Source organism: Balaenoptera musculus, chromosome 3 (genome assembly GCF_009873245.2).
Source record: "Balaenoptera musculus isolate JJ_BM4_2016_0621 chromosome 3, mBalMus1.pri.v3, whole genome shotgun sequence".
NCBI lineage: Eukaryota > Metazoa > Chordata > Mammalia > Artiodactyla > Balaenopteridae > Balaenoptera > Balaenoptera musculus.
In genome coordinates this window covers 57,606,899-57,624,149 of record NC_045787.1, presented here as the reverse complement: position 1 = coordinate 57,624,149, position 17,251 = coordinate 57,606,899, and the positions used below count along the sequence as shown (strand labels likewise).

The window sequence follows — 17,251 nt, the reverse complement described above, 5'->3', positions numbered from 1 at the left end:
CTAGGGCAGTGCAGGATATATATTTTCCTCTACTTTAACATGTACCGTCCTTCAGGAAAAATAAATTTTACTACATTGGGTGTTTTAAGAAGATGCAATCAGTAATGTTTTTTAAATTCAAATCTTTGTAACTTCATTCGTCTGACTTACGGTAACAAAATGAGTTTCACTTTGTAGATTTAGGAAATGCTTAGAAAAATGGGTAAAGCATTATTTACCAAATATTTGAATACCTATTGCTTACATAGCCTGTGACCAGTACTGTCATTTTAATTTGTTTTAATTAGGGAGACAGATTAGATTAGTGGGGAAAACTTGATGGAATATTTTAAAAGAAATTTAATTATTTATTTTTATTGAAATATAGTTGATGTACAATATTATATTAGTTTCATGTGTACTACATAGTGATTTGATTTTGCATACATTATGAAATGATCACCACTGTAAGTCCAGTAACCATCTGTTCCCCATATAAAGTTATTACAATATTGTTGACCATATTCCTTATGCTATATATTACATCCCCGTGGTTTATTTTGTAACTGGAAGTTTGTACCTCTTAATCCCCTACCTCTTTCAGTCCCCTCACTCCCTCCCTTCTGGCAACCACCCATTTATTCTTTTTATCTGAGTCTGTTTTCATTTTGTTTTGTTTTTTAGATTCCACATATAAATGAAATCATATGGTTTTTGTCTTTCTCTGTCTGACTTATTTCACTAAGCATAATCCCCTCTAAGTTCATCCATGTTGTTGCAAATGGCAAGATTTCGTTCTTTTTTTATGGCTGAGTAATATTCCATTGTATATATATAGGTGCCACGTCAAAAAGGAAATTTAATTTCTACTTTTGAATATTCCAATTTAAGGGTAAAGAACTCTTGTATAGCATTATTTTATTAGTGTCTCACATAATTACATGAATAAAATTTTCACTGCCCTCACCTTTCACCTAATAGTCAAACTCAGTGGGGTAGCACAGTGTCAAGTCCCAGGATTCTCGGTCTGGCTCCAGTAACACCAGGAAACTAAAAACTGAGTTGATTCATGGTTTTGAAGAATCTTGACATAAAGTTTGTGCCTTAAGTACGTTTTGAGGTAAAATCATTACTTTTATTGCATCTTTAAAGCAAGAACTTAATGAATCCAAATTATCATGTAAGACAGTTTCGAAGAAATTGAGCTGTATTCAGAACATGTGCACATGATTAACAAAAGTAGTGAGTACTGAATTCTTTAAAATGTGGTTCAGGGTCATTGCATATTAGTGTCTGAGAATAATTTATGTAAGAACTATATTGCAAAAGTTGTTCACCGGTTTTTTGTTTTTAGACTTCACATGTAACTGACTCAGAAATGTTGCTAGATGAAGGCCCATCTGATGACAAGGGGCACACTGAAGAGAGGCTGCCTCTAGTTTCAAGAAAGAAAGCACATTTTGGGAGTTCAGACAATGTGGCTACTATCCCAAATGAAGAACGGTCCGACAGTGGTTTTCCAAACTCCGTGATAACTGAATTTGCTGAAGAATCAATTCCTGAAAATGTATCACCCAACACTACTGCCTCATTGGAAGACCAGGGTGAGGAGGGGGTAGCCGAGCCCCAGGAGACATCTCCAGCTCTTCCTCAGAGCTCTTTAATAGAGGTTGAACTTGAAGATGTGCCATTTTCACAGAATGCAGGACAGAAGAACCAGTCAGAGGAGCAGTCTGAAGCATCTTCTGAGCAACTGGATCAGTTGACACAATCAACAGAGAAGACTGTGGATAGCAGCTCAGAGGAGATAGAAGTGGAAGTGCCTGTGGTCGACAGGCGGAATTTAAGAAGAAAGGCCAAAGGGCACAAAGGACCTGCGAAGAAGAAAGCCAAGCTGACCTGAATGAGGAAGAAATGCGGATGATAGATCCTCTTCTTTGTAACGTAATTGTTGTTTTTAAAATATGGCAGTTAATAAATAGCATGGGGCACAGGACAAAAACTCCAAATTTTCAATTTGAACTTATTTATGATGCCGCTTTTCCCTCCCCTGTAGGACCTAGGATTCACCGTCCTTTTTAATTTTTCAGGCTATTTTGTGTAAATACACTTTTTTTTATTTTTATTAACCATGTTTCGATTTTGGGAAACCAGATCATACTATATTTTCTTTAGCAGTTGGGGATATCTGACCATTAATATTTCAGAAAATATAAATTTAAAAATGTGAAAGTAGTAGGGTTTCCATCAATTGTAAGGATCACAGAAATCTTTTATACTAAGGGTTTTAATAGTAATCTTGGTGAAGGTTCTAGAAGTTTTATCTTAAATTTCAAAACTAATCACCATTTTTTAAAATGTAGGCATGCTTAAACAAAAATGTCAGTAAATTAGGATAAATGCAACTTCAACTAAATGAGAGCACAAATTTGGAAATTTATGGTCAAAGGTTTATGAAGGTGGTATTTTGGCCTCTTAGTTCTTAGTTGTAGGTGCAATTTCTTCCTTTGACTTCAATGTCTGTGGAAAGGCACAAACAAAATCTGTTTCCAGTTCACTCTTGATAACATCTGATATTAACAGTACTGCTAGGGATTTAACTCTGGCCTGTAGGCACTTGTATAATTATTTAAAATTTCATTTGAATCTGGGGACTGTACTTTTGTCCTCACCCAGTTAACACGTATACTTTAGAAGTGTGAGAACCCTTCCTAAGGCTTCTCCTTAATCCTGCCACTGCCTTTATTCTAGAATCTTCATTATATTCCCCTCACTTTCATCCACTTCCCTAACTCATGGAGTGATTCCTGTCAAAAGATCTTTTTGCCTGCCTGCCAGCTTATGCCCTTGGCTTCCATTTTTGGTAGGTTTGGAACTGCGCCCCACAATCTTAGACCTAGATGGCAGGAATAAGCTGCCCTAGGAGCCATAGTTATAAGAGCTTAAATCAGATTGGAGGCTTCGTTTGTCCCTTTTGGCTTGCTCGCTCTTGATTTGTTCTGTGCGGACAGGTTACAATCTAGCCTGTGTGTACATTGTGGTTGCCTTTGCCTGTGCAACACAAAGGCCTTTGCCTGGGTAAACTGAAAACAAAAAACATCCTCAATTGTTTATTTTTGTATAATAATTTATTTAAAAATGAACAAAATGGTTATTCTTAGAATCCAAAGAGAATCTTAAAACAGTCCTACTCTTTGGAAGTGTTATGTGTACTCAAATTTTCATGTAAGTTTGAGAATGCTTTGAGGCCATTTAGATTGTTCTTAAAACTGCTTGGTCCTTACATGAAAAAAAATGTGTTATGACTTTGTGTCATTATTTGAGGTGCTAAGGATTGATGTTGAAGGTTTATTCAGTCTACAGTCAGGTGATACTAAATTTTATTTTGGGATGTTGGCATTTTAGGAAGATTTAAAGTTGAGGTACAAATCTTTAGCAGACAAAATGACAAACCCTCCTTATTCGTGTAAAATTTTGAATACTTGTATCCTCTACTATTTTCTTTAATTATTGGTCAGTTAGGCCAGATTATTCCATTCTAAATGAAAATTAAGCACTTTGGCCATTTGTTTTCCCAACAAATGCTAATCACGTGAAAGAATGACTAATATTAGTGTATCTATCGAATGTTTATGCTGTTTTATACATTTTGTGAGAAATTTTTGTTAATATCACAATTAGGGAAATAAGGATTTAGTAAATTCTTAACCTTTCCATTTTTAATTTCTTAAAATAGATTTAAAAACCTAACACTTTTTTACTTGGATTCTTCATTGTTCTCTTTAAAATACTTTCTTTAAAAAGGTGTAGTTTAAGACTGAGCTCACTGACAACTCTTGATGTGTGAATATAGTTGCTGAGGTTTACAAAAAAGAAATGTTTAGCTATTCATATATGACCACTAAGGACTCGCAGTATAAATTTATACTTGTTAAACTTGTTTGGTTTAAACAGTAGGTGCATTTTAAGCAGTTTCAAAACTTTCTGTTCAGCACACAATTTTTGTCCATATTATCTCTGACAGAAAATGTTATTTTGGAGTTTATAGTTGGTAGAGGAAAAAAAGTTAGGTCACATGAAAAAAACCTAACTTTCATGTTCAGTAACAATGAGTTCTATGCTCAGTGAGTGTAGAATTTATAACAAAATTTATCCTCAATAAGGAATCTAAATAAAACTTAATCACATTACTTGTACTTTTTGCAAAAGGCATTAGAAAAACTCTGAGAATGACAGAGGACTGAAATCTGATTTCAACCAGGTAGTCTAGTTGTTAAGTGTCCAGTCACATTCTATAGTCCTTTGTGAACTTTTTTCTGTTTAGAAGTCTTATTTGTGGAGAAGGGAGTTCAGTTCAGTTTGTGTAAATACATATATATTTCCTTGTGTAAAATAAAGCAGTTACTAGCAAAATTTTAGTTCTTTCAAGTTTATTCAATTGCTAGACATCACAGAAATATATTTAAGAATTTATTATAAAGTTCCTCTACAACTTTTAACAGTGAGAGGGTCTATTATGATTTTTTATAAAATCATATAGCATGACAGAATGTCAATCTTCTACTACTTAAAATGTGTCTCTACTCATGGTGTTTCCATTCAGTGCAGAAAATTATCATGGCAAGGATAAAAACTACTAGTGGTTTATGGTTCACTTTTAGCTGACCACCAGAACACCACCTAAAATGGTTTCAGTGACTTTAGAAAAATATCTTGGTTTATGATTGCATCGAATTGAGCCTTTACCTGGTATCTAAATATCTGCTCTTACATTCTGATTTACCCTTAGGGATTACCTTCTAAGGTTTGGTCACACCAGCAAACTGAAACAGATTTTAATGTAAATAAAGAGTTTATACTAACATTACTCATCTGTGTAACAGTATTTTAGAAATTTCTGCCTTGTATGTCCACTAGTAGCAATACCGTGTTGGAAGTGTTAACCCAGTCTTTCATGGGGGTGATTAGTTACAAATGTTTATGCTTCTGTTTGCATACTTAGTATCAAGCTTTATTTGTACAGATAGTTTAACTTGCTATTTTTGGTTGTGAAAAATAAGCAAACCTCAGTTCTGTATCCAGTGCTTACCTTCAGTCGATTTTTTTTCTTTCACCCTCCAAAACTTGTCATTCACACATTCCCCATTTCTATTAGCGGCAAAATCATTTGTTAAAATCTAATTGTAAGGAAGGTTCTGCTTCTGTTATCCTGAAGTAATTGTATCATACTGGATAGTAATTCCCAAGGAACTAGTCTTTCTTTTCCTTAGTGTCTGTGTGTTCTAAAACTTCTACTGTGTTTATACTATTTAGAAAAGATGTTACATTATTCAGAATAGCAAGACTTACTCAAGTACTTAACGTTTGTTTTCTTGGTAGTTTCTTTTTTCTAATTTTTTTTTTTTAATTTTTAACAGTAGTAATTAAACCTATATTTTGTGATTGTTTCCTGGTCTGTGTTTTGAAATTCCTTCCCTTTTCCCTAAGTTCATTGGTGAAGATGTGTTTAGATATTGAATTTGTTTAGACACTGATTTCGTTTAAGGCACAATTAATCACATTGGTTGTACTTTCAAGACAGACTTAAAAAAATAAACAGAATTGAAAACAATTAATGTGATTATAAATTAATATAATATAGAGACACCCTAAAGCTCGAAGTCACAAACATAACTCAAATCACAAATGTGCTTTTGACTAAAACATGACCTTTTTAATATTATCTAAGTAACTGCAAATAAATTTCTCTTTAAGGGCATCAGTGCAGCCTTTTTCTTTTTAAAACTATTTTACCTGGAATTACTTAATTTTTACCACTCTAAAAATATAAATACACTACCCTAAGTTTAGAATACAAGAAATGCTAAAAGTATAAACATTTTGGTGGTATTTTTTTCATGTATCTATCAATCATCTTGAGTAGAAAATACAGTTCCAAGTATATGGCATTATATATGATGAATGAGAGGGGAAAAATGTTTAAAATACTCATTCCCTGACTTACTATAGGAATAAGTTAAGGATTAATTAGAGGTAAAAAGTTTTATCTAAGTTATTTTGAACTTTATAGTGTAGTATTCCTTCTCATATACTTTATGAAGTATTTTCATTAAAATGCTGTGTTAATGCTACATTTCTTAGGATTAATAATCTACAGTGAGGAGGAAGAGACCTCAGGTAAGGTCTTAGATGTGACAAAGTTTCTTGGCCTATTCCTCACAGTTAAGTGTGCACTAACCTTTGATAAAATGTGTTTTTGACTGCACTGGCTTTTCCAATAATGACAGATCTATCTACACTGCTTAGTACCACTTATTAATGCAGATACTGATGAAGTAGGATATTTCTATAATTGATTTTTTAATCATGCAATTTTATGAACATCTAAACGCTAAACAAATAGACACAAAAGACCAATTTGTAAAACAAGGCCATTTTAATTTTTTTTTTTTAAACAATAAATAGTTTTCTTGATGACTGCAGACATGTAAGGCTGATTGGTAGTATTCAGAAATATCAGAGTAATGGTTTCCTGATTGGTGTGTAGTCTTCAATAATTATAAGGAGTTATTTGTATGTATCTGCTGTCAAACCAGTAAGACTGCATTTATGCATCCGTCATTTTCAGGATTGTTGGTAACCTGGGCATATTTTCCTAAGGAAAACAAAACAAAAAGGAGGGATGTTAGCTAATAAAAATTACCTTTAAAGAATACATATAATCTTTGCCCAAATTATTTACAATTACCACTTTTAAGAAAGAAAAAATGGACGACAGTAGTATAAATGAGATTTTATAAAATAAATGAAATCACTCAAGACCAAGCTTGAGTTCTCCATACAATTTTTACATAAATATTGTTTTTATAAATGGTGGCTAGCTCCATTCTGTTACTATGTTATATTAACAAGCCCTTATGGATTGACCTGAGCATTGCTCCTTTTCCACACAATTCTTACTGGAAAAAGCATCAAGTATTAACTAAGTTTCAAATCAATTTAACCTATTTTAAAACCGAGGTCAAGGGACTTCCCTGGTGGTGCAGTGGTTGAGATTCGCCTACCAATGCAAGGGACACGGGTTTGAGCCCTGGTCCGGGAAGATCCCACATGCCGCAGAGCAACTAAGCCTGTGCGCCACAACTGCTGAGCCCGCGTGCCCCAACTACCGAAGCACACGCGCCTGAAGCCCGTGCTCCGCAACAGGAGAAGCCACCGCAGTGAGTAGCCCCGGCTAACCACAACTAGAGAAAGCCTGCCCGCAGCAACAAAGACCCAACGCAGCCCCAAAATAAATAAAGTAAATTTATTTTTTAAAAAACAACCAACCAAGGTCAACTAACATGAAGTATGTGCCAATGACTCATATTGAGCATTCAATCAAGAAGCTGTACAGTTTCAAAGAACATTAATGTTTCAAAGAACGTTAAAGTTTAGAAATATCTGGGTACTGAAAGCAGAAAACAAAGAAAATGAAGAAAAAAGAATTTAAAATTGTTGCATGACATATTTCAGGTTTTAATTATTACTGAAATAGTGTGGCTACAATGTTTGCTGTCTGCCTCCCTTCCCCCATTTGTGGTCAATTTATTTTCTTCCAGTATTTTTCAGTTACAATTACAATTTCCCATCTGCTTGTCTCATATCTTTTTAAATAAAAAGCATCAAAAAAATATCTAGCAATGTAGTAAACCTTATGTAACTGAAACCAGTAAACTAAAGAAGAACTGCATTCATAACTCTACATTGTTCTTCCTAAAGATTTAAATCTGATTCACATCAAGTTTAACTGCATTAAAATTTGCTCTGTACTTTATGTCAACTTAAAAACTTCTATCTTAGGATTACAACATCAGCAGCCCCATATTCAAAATTATACTTACCCCAAATGACCTTGCCTCCTTGTGTCACTAGGCCCAACTCGCTCACGTTCACCTCAATGACAGTACCTTTGGTAATAACACCCAAAGTTGTATATAGTGGGGATGAGGGATTCTTTTTCACACCAAGTATTGGCAGGCAGAAGGTGGCTTTCAGTTCAGGATGTGTTACGTGGGCCTTCTTAAAACGTAATCCCTAGTAAGTCGAACACAAGAATGTTTTGAGTTGAAAATGTTAATGATGAATATTGATCCTTATTGCTTATCTTTTCCAATCGTCTCCCCACCCCCCCCAAAAGGATTGAATGTCTAATCTTAAGGCATCGAAGAAAATACTTAGAATTAATTCTACAGACTAAAAACCTGATAGTTACAGGAAAAGTATGTGGGGGAAAAACCCAGACACATACTTCTGAAAAGTTTTCACCGTGGAATAGCTACCAAGCGTCATATTCAGATTTTCTTCTGTCCGGTTATCTATACTTACTGAGGACTTGCTGCATGCCAGGCACTATGCTAGAGCTCACAAACAGCACCATTTAAACATGATAGCCTTACAACTCTATTTTTTTTTAAACGATAAAAACAAGGATGAGCAGGTTAAATAACTTGTTCCCAGGCTAAACAGTGTGAGGATGGAATCAAACTTAAGTATCTTGATTCCAAGTCTATATACTTCAGCCACCTTCCATGAGGAAAGATTGTCAGCTTTCTTTGCGTTGATGGTTAATACTGGTCAAAAACTGGAGCGAGCCCAGAGAGATCTCTGTTACAGAGACCAGATTCACCCAGTCACCTAGATACGGTCTTCTGGGGTGAAGGCACTTTAGAAGCCACAACACTTTGCAATCTCTTAAGTTTGATTTTTCCCTGTATGGGGGGAAGGGGGCAAATGACAGTAAATCAAATTCTTAGTAACAGACTCATTAGTCAAGCCTACATAACATTCAGAATGCCACATGATTAATTCACAATAAGAAACGTATCTGCCAAACTACAGAAAGCCTAGAAAAGCTTGACTAGTATATTCTCTCCCTGTAGAACTTGTTAAGATTACCAAAATATATTTACAAGGTTATGAATATACAATCAAAATAAGGGGAGTCCATGATGGAATCCAGGGATGGGTGAACATTTTCTGTAAATAACCATATAGTGAAGCTCTTATTTTAGGCTTTGCCGGCCACATGGTCTCTGTTACAAATACTGTACTCAAACTCTGTAGAAAAAAATAGCCGGGCTTCCCTGGTGGCGCAGTGGTTGAGAATCTGCCTGCTAATGCAGAGGACACGGGTTCGAGCCCTGGTCTGGGAAGATCCCACATGCCGCGGAGCAACTAGGCCCGTGAGCCACAATTACTGAGCATGCGCGTCTGGAGCCTGTGCTCCACAACAAGAGAGGCCGTGATAATGAGAGGTCCGCGCACCGCGATGAAGAGTGGCCCCCACTTGCCGCAACTAGAGAAAGCCCTCGCACAGAAACGAAGACCCAACACAGCCATAAATAATAAATAAATAAATAAATAAATAAAAATTAAAAAAAAAAAAAAAAAAAAAACCTGCATTTGCCATCTTTAAAAAAAAAAAAAAAAAAAAAAAGCCATAGACCATATGTAAATGAACAGGCATGGCTGTGTTCCAATAGAACTTTTTTTTTTTAATAGAAGCAGGCTGTTTGACAACATTTTAATTCATTGAAAATTATTCAGGTTGAGAGCTAGAGTAACACTGCCAACTTTCCCCTCTGATTCTTTGTTTTTGTAAGCAGGCTGGTATCCAGTGGGCAGATTAATTCATTCTGTTTAAAGGGGTTCTGCAGAAATATATCTTCAATTATATTTGGGGAGGTGGAGAGGAGATTGGTTTTGACCACCACTGCTGTCAACAGAAACTGAAGTCCCATTTTAATATTTCTTTTGTCAACGACTGCATCCTAAGTATTTTCAAAAGCATTAAGATACTTCCCGTACTAAACCAGAATTAACTCTTGAAAAAACAATTGTACTCATTTTCTAACTGTTCTCAAAGACAAGTGTCAGGCACATAGTAGATCACTTGTTCAATGAGTAAAATGACTGTGGAAAATGAAGATTCTAATATGTCATATTTAAAAGTCAAGATTCACTGACAGTCTCTGTAATGAAAATTCTTTATCATCTCACATCTCCTATGAAGCTGAAGACAAGATTCTTGACAGTAGTGGAAGAGTGCTAACCCATTCCATCAATAACTTAAAATAACAAAAATAGCCTAAAAACATCTTTCAACCTGTTCTTTTCTATCAGTTTTAGGAATTTCAGGAAACTGTCAAGTACTTTATCCAGTTTAACATAGGACTTGATATTTAAGCCACTGCACTCTAGCAGGGTCTTACCATTGGCCTAATGAATCTTTCATATTTAGGTGGTTTTCGAGTAAAGCCATCTCCAACAAAGCAAACTTTAGTAACCATCCTCTTCCAGGCTTTCTTCTTTCTCTTTCCCGTTCGAATAACTTTTAATACTTCTGTTTCTCCCTGGGCACGAACTTTGGGCAGAGGGACTTCCCATTTTCCCTAAAACAGACCACAGTTAAAATTTATATTGTTAGTAAAAGACAATGAGAATAAAAAGTCAAATATTTTTTAGTTGTACAAAGTAGTAGATTCACTTTTTTGTTTAACCAACAACATTTTGGCTCAATTGTTTTCTAGAGATCTGCACTGTCTCCTCACAAGCCTGAAGTTAATTGGAACTAGTTAAGTTTACTACTAAATAGTTAATAGGGTAAAACTGGAAGACTGTCTCCACCTTTTTTTGTTTTTAACATCTTTATTGGAGTATAATTGCTCTACAGTGGTGCATTAGCTTCTGCTGTATAACAAAGTGAATCAGCCATAGGTATACACATATCCCCATATCCCCTCCCTCTTGCATCTCCCTCCCTACCCCACCCCTCTAGGTGGTCACAAAGCACCGAGCTGATCTCCCTGTGCTATGCAGCTGCTTCCCACCAGCCATCCATTCTACATGTGGTAGCGTATGTATGTCCATGCCACTCTCTCACCTCATCCCAGCCCACCACTCCCCCTTCCTGTGTCCTCAAGTCCACTCTCCATGTCTGCATCTTTATTCCTGTCCTGCCCCTAGGTTCTTCAGAACCATTTTTTTTTTTAGATTCCATATATATGTGTTAGCATACGGTATTTGTTTTTCTCTTTCTGACTTACTTCACTCTATGACAGTCTCTATGTCCATCCACCTCACTACAAATAACTCAGTTTCGTTTCTTTTTATGGCTGAGTAATATTCCATTGTATGTATGTGCCACATCTACTTTATCCATTCATAGGTCGATGGACACTTAGGTTGCTTCCGTGCCCTGGCTACTGTAAACTGTCTCCACCTCTTAACATATCTTTATATTTCTACCTTGAATGGATTTTTAGATTACATTTACTAGTAAGACAAAATCATCACCCCATATTTTGTACCTCCCTAGAATGCAAATTCTATGAAAAAATGGAAGCAGTGCAAGGCAGTAGAAAGAATTCTGGACCTATCACTAAGGGAATAGGTTCTAGAAGAAACTCTACCATTTCACAGATAAGCGCCTGTGAAGAGTGATTTACAACCTCCTAGATTCCAGTCTCTTCATCTGTAAAATGAAGAGGGGTTAAGTAGATAATCTCTAAAGTTTCTTTTGGTGCTAAAGTTCTACCATTCTAATTTTGATATTTACATATCAAAAAATAAGCAATAAGATTTTAAAAATCCAATCTGGAGACCAAGTTCTTTAAATGCAGATACTGCATATTCTGCTGATACCTAGATTTCTGTCAGTCTATCCACAGGTGTTTAAAAATAGTATCTATGTCTTTTTCTCTGCTTTTAGCAGAATTTAACCTAATTTGACACCAAGTGCCACCCAGAAGTATTTATTTTTTTTAGTTGCTCAATTTTTATCTAAGTCAAATCACTTAGGATGCTTTCCACTATTCTACTTTTTAACCAGTTTTGGCACTGCAGGGCAGCAAAAACAAGAAGCAGTTGTATCCTTCTCCACAACAGCACAACATTAGGAGTTGTCAAGTATAAGAAGCTGTTTTAAATAATTTTTTAAAACTAAAGACACATGGCATTCTAAAAAAAATTTTAAATCCTGTTGAATGTTCTCATGGTGAGAAAGCACATTTTTTTATTACTTAAACATTTTATATAAAATGAAATTTACAAAGACTTCAACATCTAAATAATGGAAATAGTTGGACTTCATTTTTCCATTTAACTGAAGAAACAAAACTAAGAACCTCAAATATGTATTTAAGTAATTCTCCTGAACAAGGGCAACAAAAACAAAGACTTCAATTTTTATTGCTCACCGCTTTCTCTTTTCGTTTTTGTTTGATCATATTGGAAAGTACTTTAGCTCGAGACTGTCCCTCTCTGTCCAGTAGATATGCAGGTACTGCTCCTTGTGGAGTCTTTTCATCATTCTTCTGTTTGGTGTTTCTTTTTTCATGCATCTTAATACTACCAAGAATGAAAAAGATTCAGGATTATTGGTTTTAATAATTATTACTCAAAAGACTAACTTGATACAACAAATAAATTATCACTTACGTCTTTTTCATTTGTATTTTCTCAGCATGGCGCTGTTTATGGTAGAGCTTAGCTTTCAGACCAATCATTTTTTTTGCCTTCTTTGAACGTTCATGAGCCTCTCGACCTTCCTTCTTTCTCTTTTTCTCATGGTAATCCAAACGATATCCATAGCGCTTACGGTGTAACTCGATATATTCATTTTGTGGCTATAACGTTGCAAAACGTGTTACTTTAATTTAAAAAAAATCACTGACAGAATCATTCTAAAATACTTTCTTTTGAGTAGCATATAAAGTATAGAAGGTCCTAGGTCATCCACTGCTCACTTGATTAAATGACTCTTGCACTATTAAGCCTAGTGACATGATGTAAGTTAAATAAATTTTGATCCTGAATGATATGAGGCATCAGGATTTACATCTGTAATAAACTCAGTGAAAGTTACTGTTCATTGAAGAGAACTGTCCAAAATCCACTGGACCACAAAAGGGACGATCTGATTCTAGGATCTCTCTCTTCTGAACTCGATAATCTGGTTTTTCAATATCATCATCATACTTTTTTAAAATTTAACATTTTACTCAGTTTTATTGAAGTATAATTTACATACATACAATGAAATGTGCCCTTAAGTGTAGATATAGAGTTGTAAGTTTTGACAAGCTACACAGCTCTGTAACCACCACAATCAAAACTGAGAATATTTCCAACACCCCAGAAAGTTCCCCTTTGAAGTCAATCCTCTTTTTCCATCTCCAATCTGATATCTATTGTTCTAGTTTTGCCTTTCCCAGAATGAAATGTAAATGGAATCTACAGTATGTAGCCTTTTGCATCTAGCTTCTTTCACTTAGCATAAGGCTTTTGAGATTCTCTTATGTTGTTGCACATATCCATACTTCATTTCTTTTGACAAGTAGTCATTTTATGGATATACCACCGTTTGTTTATTCATTTACCAGTTGACGGATGTTTGGGTTGTTTCCAGTTCTTAGTGAATAAACATTTGCATATAAGTCTTTGTGTGGACATATGCCAAACTGTTTTCAAGGTGGCTGTACTATTTTGCGTTTCATGAGCAATGTATGAGATCCCCTTTTGCTTTTTAAGTGCCTGTTTTATACGCCAATATTGTTTTATTTTAAACACGCGGCCCCAGTCTATTTGTACTTTAAGACTACAAAAATAAAACAACGGTGTAAAGCCAACTCCAGCACGGAGAATAACGCTATGTAACAATCAAGAAGGTACTAGATATCGTGTGGTGTTTTCAACTGCTATCACATACACCTGGCAGCAACCATGAAAAAGGTATGTGGAATGCCACTTTGCAGAGAAACAGAGATTAGACATGTAGTAGAAAGACAAAGGGCCTGGCAGACAGATCTGGGCTATAAGCCCGGCTCTGCAATTCATTAGCTGCTTGGCCGGTGGCAGGGCATACCTTCGGTTTCTTCGGCAGAGATGAGGACTGATGCGGGATTAAAGCCTACGGTATAGAGTTATCACTAGGCTCTGGCACTGATGGTCACACAACTTTGGACGAAGCCAGGAATTTAACAGAGTGAAACCTGTCTGGCTCCAAAAGCCTGTGCTCGGGCAAATACCCCACTCTATGGCCCGAGACTGAAGTTGTTTTCACTCCTCGGAGCGCACCCCACGGAGTCCACTCTCATTCCCTTAACTGCACCTCACTTCCGCCTACCACCCCTCACCGCTAGCCCCAGCGCTCCTGGGCCCCCAGGCCCCGCCACCTCTGACGCCCTAAGTCGCGAGCTCCCGAGGTGACCTCCTCACCATGGTGACTGCCGCCGAGCCACCGGGTGCAGCCGCCGGGGCGCGAAGAAGCTCTCAATTTTCTGGTCTTAGAGACCCACGAGCCGACTCCGCGCCGCCCGCGACAGGAAAGGGACGCTTGTAACTCGACCGACTCCAGAAAAAGCGCCACACAGCCGTTCCGAGCCTCCGTTCTCCACTTTCAGCTCGAAGGACAGAAGTTGCTGGCCGGCTGCTTTTGAGTGGGGCACCGCCGGAAGTGGTGAAAAGAGGCGTCGCCGGAGGCGGAGAGAAGAAGATGTAAGTTCCGCTCACGGGTAGGGCGTTCTCGGAGGTAGGGCGTCGCGACGTGAGGCCTTTGCACCGTAGGGTGCAGCCCGCACATCGGCTCTCACCAGCCCGGCGGGAAAAAGCCGGCCCCCGGAATGCGACCAAGTGCCAGGTGGGTACGGGGCCGCGCCGTGTGACTCCCGCGTGCCTAGGCCCAAGATGGCCACTGGCGACCTTCCAGGATGCTACAGCCAGGCAAGCACGAGGACTGCAGGGCGTCCCGGCCCCTCATCTCGGTGTCCGCCCACGTGTGGGCCTTTCTCTCTGGCCTTTGGCGAGAGCGACGGGTCTTGGTTCCTGTCACCGTGTGTAATGTGTGCACGATTGAGAAGGATGCAGAGGAATGAAAACTTACTGTAGAGGAAAGTAAATTACTGGGCCTTAACAGCCGTCAGAAAAGAAAGACAGCGTCCTGTTTTTCCGGACTAATTTCCGAAATTTCTGAGGCCTTTTGGTGCCCAGGACGGTGCCGAGTGGATTTGCATCTAGTGGTCCTCTAGTGGTACCGAGGAAAGCTGTCGGTTTTACGTTTTACTGTACGGTCGTTGAAGTTGCCTTAATTACCCTCACGGTCTGGAACTTCATTGTTATTGTCGCCCTAAGTCTTAAGAGCTTGGATTTGAGGCAGTTTTTTTTTAAGGCTTCATCTTCTAATGTGACTTATTTCCTTTAAAACCCGAACTAATTCTAACTAGCATTTGTATATTTTCAAGTACAGTAAATTACGTAATCTCTCTTCCTGGGATACACTTCCCCCTGGTATTGCCTTCCTCACCTGATTCAGGTCACTGTTTTATTGAGACCTTCCATGAGCTCCTTTTTTATAGTTACTACTGCCCCAGTTCCCCTTTCCTGCGTAATTCTTCTCTGTAGCACCTATCACCATAGGAGATGCTATGTATTTTATTTATTTATTTTGTTTATTGTTTGTATCCACTGATTAGGATAGGGACAGGATGAGGGAAGGGATTGTTGGATTGTTTTTTGTTCACTACTTTTAACCCCATTACTTAGAAGGCAGTGGTAGACACACAATAAATTCTTGTTGATAATTGAATTTCCTTCTCATGTGGATCCTGTGATGTGATAGATGAAAAGACAGGCTCAGATTTGAAGTGATTTGTCAGAGATCACAGAAGACTTGGGACTCCAGCAAGTCCTCTGACTGTAAAGCCTAGTCTGGCGTTTTCCACCACAAGTAAAGGGCCCACTTGACATTTCTGGTATAATTAAAAGTTTATGGAGAGTTTTTAAAAGACTTTATTGATGTGTTATAATTATGACAGGCAGACAAATGCATATTGTAGATGAACGTTCTTAGTGGATTCTTCAAAACCTGAATATACCTGTATAAGCAGCACCCAAATCAAGAAATTACCTGCACCTGAGAAGCCCTCCTCGTGCCTTTTTCTAGTAACTGTCATTCCCAAGGGTACACACTATCCTGACTTCTAACAGAATGGATTAGTTTTGCCTGTTTTAAACTTGACATAATTGGAATCATATAGTATGAACTTTTTTGTGTTGTTTTCTTTTGCTTAACATTGTGAGATTTACCCCGTTTCCTGTCAGTTTATAGAAATTTTTAATAGGTTTGTTTAAATTGTGAACTCATGTTTTTTCATGTACAACTCTCAAAGCCATAATGCCCTTTTCCCTTCTGAATCAGAAAATAAATGTTTTAGAGGTTAAGCAATAGTCACATTTTGATTTGTGTGAAATAGACGAGGCAAAGTTATGGCTATGTTGGTTATCATTTGTTCTTTCAGCTGTGATTGTGGGATAAAAATGGCCTGAACTGATCAATGTCAACAAAAAGGTCTCTTAAAAAATTTCTTCCTATGTAACTGGCAGTAGCCAAGTTGGGTATCGTCACTACTTTGGTACATCTACAAGTATATACTAGATACCCAGTCTTTGCATTTTGGCAGTCAGAAGCATAAAAATGTATTCCTTTGATCTGTATGAAACTTTGCCAGTATTTATTGGTATAGTTTAGAAGAATAAGCCAGGAGATGTGAGAGCTGCTTTATAAATTGCATGGTGTTAAAAAATGAAGCTTATTTTTGTTAAAGAGGAAGAACAGGTACAGTAGTAAGAGCCATGCAGAAAGTATTATGAATGAAATGTTTTTGTGATATGCAGGATTGTTAAACGTAATATTTTTCTTGAGGATGGGCATCATGTGTTACTCATTTTCATGTTTCCAATTATCAGCTCCTTGTGTTGCTCCAATGAATGTTAGATGAACAGGGAATTGGAAGGGGCTTTTTCAGTCCAGTTGACCTAAATTTAAGAGTATCTTTAACTACTGAGCATTTTTTTTTAGCAAGTAAAAGTTGATTTGCCAAGCTTTTTTCTTGAATGAAGTTAAAGGCTAAAACTAATTTTTAAAATTTAGATAAATAGCTTGTTTTAGAACTTGTGACATAAATTCTGTAGTGAAAATGAATGTTTAGATAGATAGCTTGAGATGATCTATTCAATATAAAGAGAAAAAGAGCAAAGATGACATTAGGGATTGACATTAATCAATAATGAACATATTGGCCTAATTCATAACTGATACTTTTTTAAGAAACAGTGAATATGACACAAATCTAAATTGAAGTTTCTAATTTAGGAAAAATTACTAAGTACAGTAACAAATACCATATGCAAACACAGACTATTTTAACTTGATGCTTCAGAATCTCTGTTCCTA

The 17,251-nt window shown here is 36.9% G+C and overlaps 3 protein-coding genes across 16 annotated transcripts in view; 2 read left to right on the top strand and 1 right to left on the bottom strand.

The window, feature by feature from the left end:
• The window catches only part of FAM169A (family with sequence similarity 169 member A), a 67,205-nt gene extending 61,779 nt beyond the window's left edge, over positions 1–5,426 (top strand). For all 8 annotated transcript variants that reach the window (XM_036847979.1, XM_036847975.1, XM_036847977.1 and 5 more), the window contains one exon: positions 1,334–5,426. In XM_036847979.1, the coding sequence (XP_036703874.1) occupies positions 1,334–1,882 (549 nt within the window). In that variant the 3' untranslated portion in view covers positions 1,883–5,426. The remainder of the gene's footprint in view (positions 1–1,333) is intronic.
• Positions 5,427–6,396: 970 nt separating this feature from the next.
• NSA2 (NSA2 ribosome biogenesis factor) lies at positions 6,397–14,396 on the bottom strand. The gene is made up of 6 exons (XM_036845566.1): positions 14,239–14,396; positions 12,460–12,647; positions 12,219–12,369; positions 10,233–10,412; positions 7,863–8,055; positions 6,397–6,634 (listed from the first exon to the last, which is right to left on the bottom strand). The coding sequence occupies exons 1-6, from the start codon at positions 14,239–14,241 to the stop codon at positions 6,567–6,569; spliced, it is 783 nt and encodes a 260-aa protein (XP_036701461.1). The 5' UTR covers positions 14,242–14,396; the 3' UTR covers positions 6,397–6,566.
• Positions 14,397–14,489: 93 nt separating this feature from the next.
• Positions 14,490–17,251, top strand: part of GFM2 (GTP dependent ribosome recycling factor mitochondrial 2) — a 47,350-nt gene continuing 44,588 nt past the window's right edge. For 5 of the 7 annotated variants that reach the window (XM_036845560.1, XM_036845562.1, XM_036845559.1 and 2 more), the window contains exon 1: positions 14,501–14,659. The gene's annotated coding sequence lies outside the window, so the exon portion shown is untranslated. Of the gene's footprint in view, positions 14,660–17,251 lie in introns of all 7 variants that reach the window. The other 2 variants (XM_036845557.1, XM_036845558.1) reach the window with 2 other exon arrangements.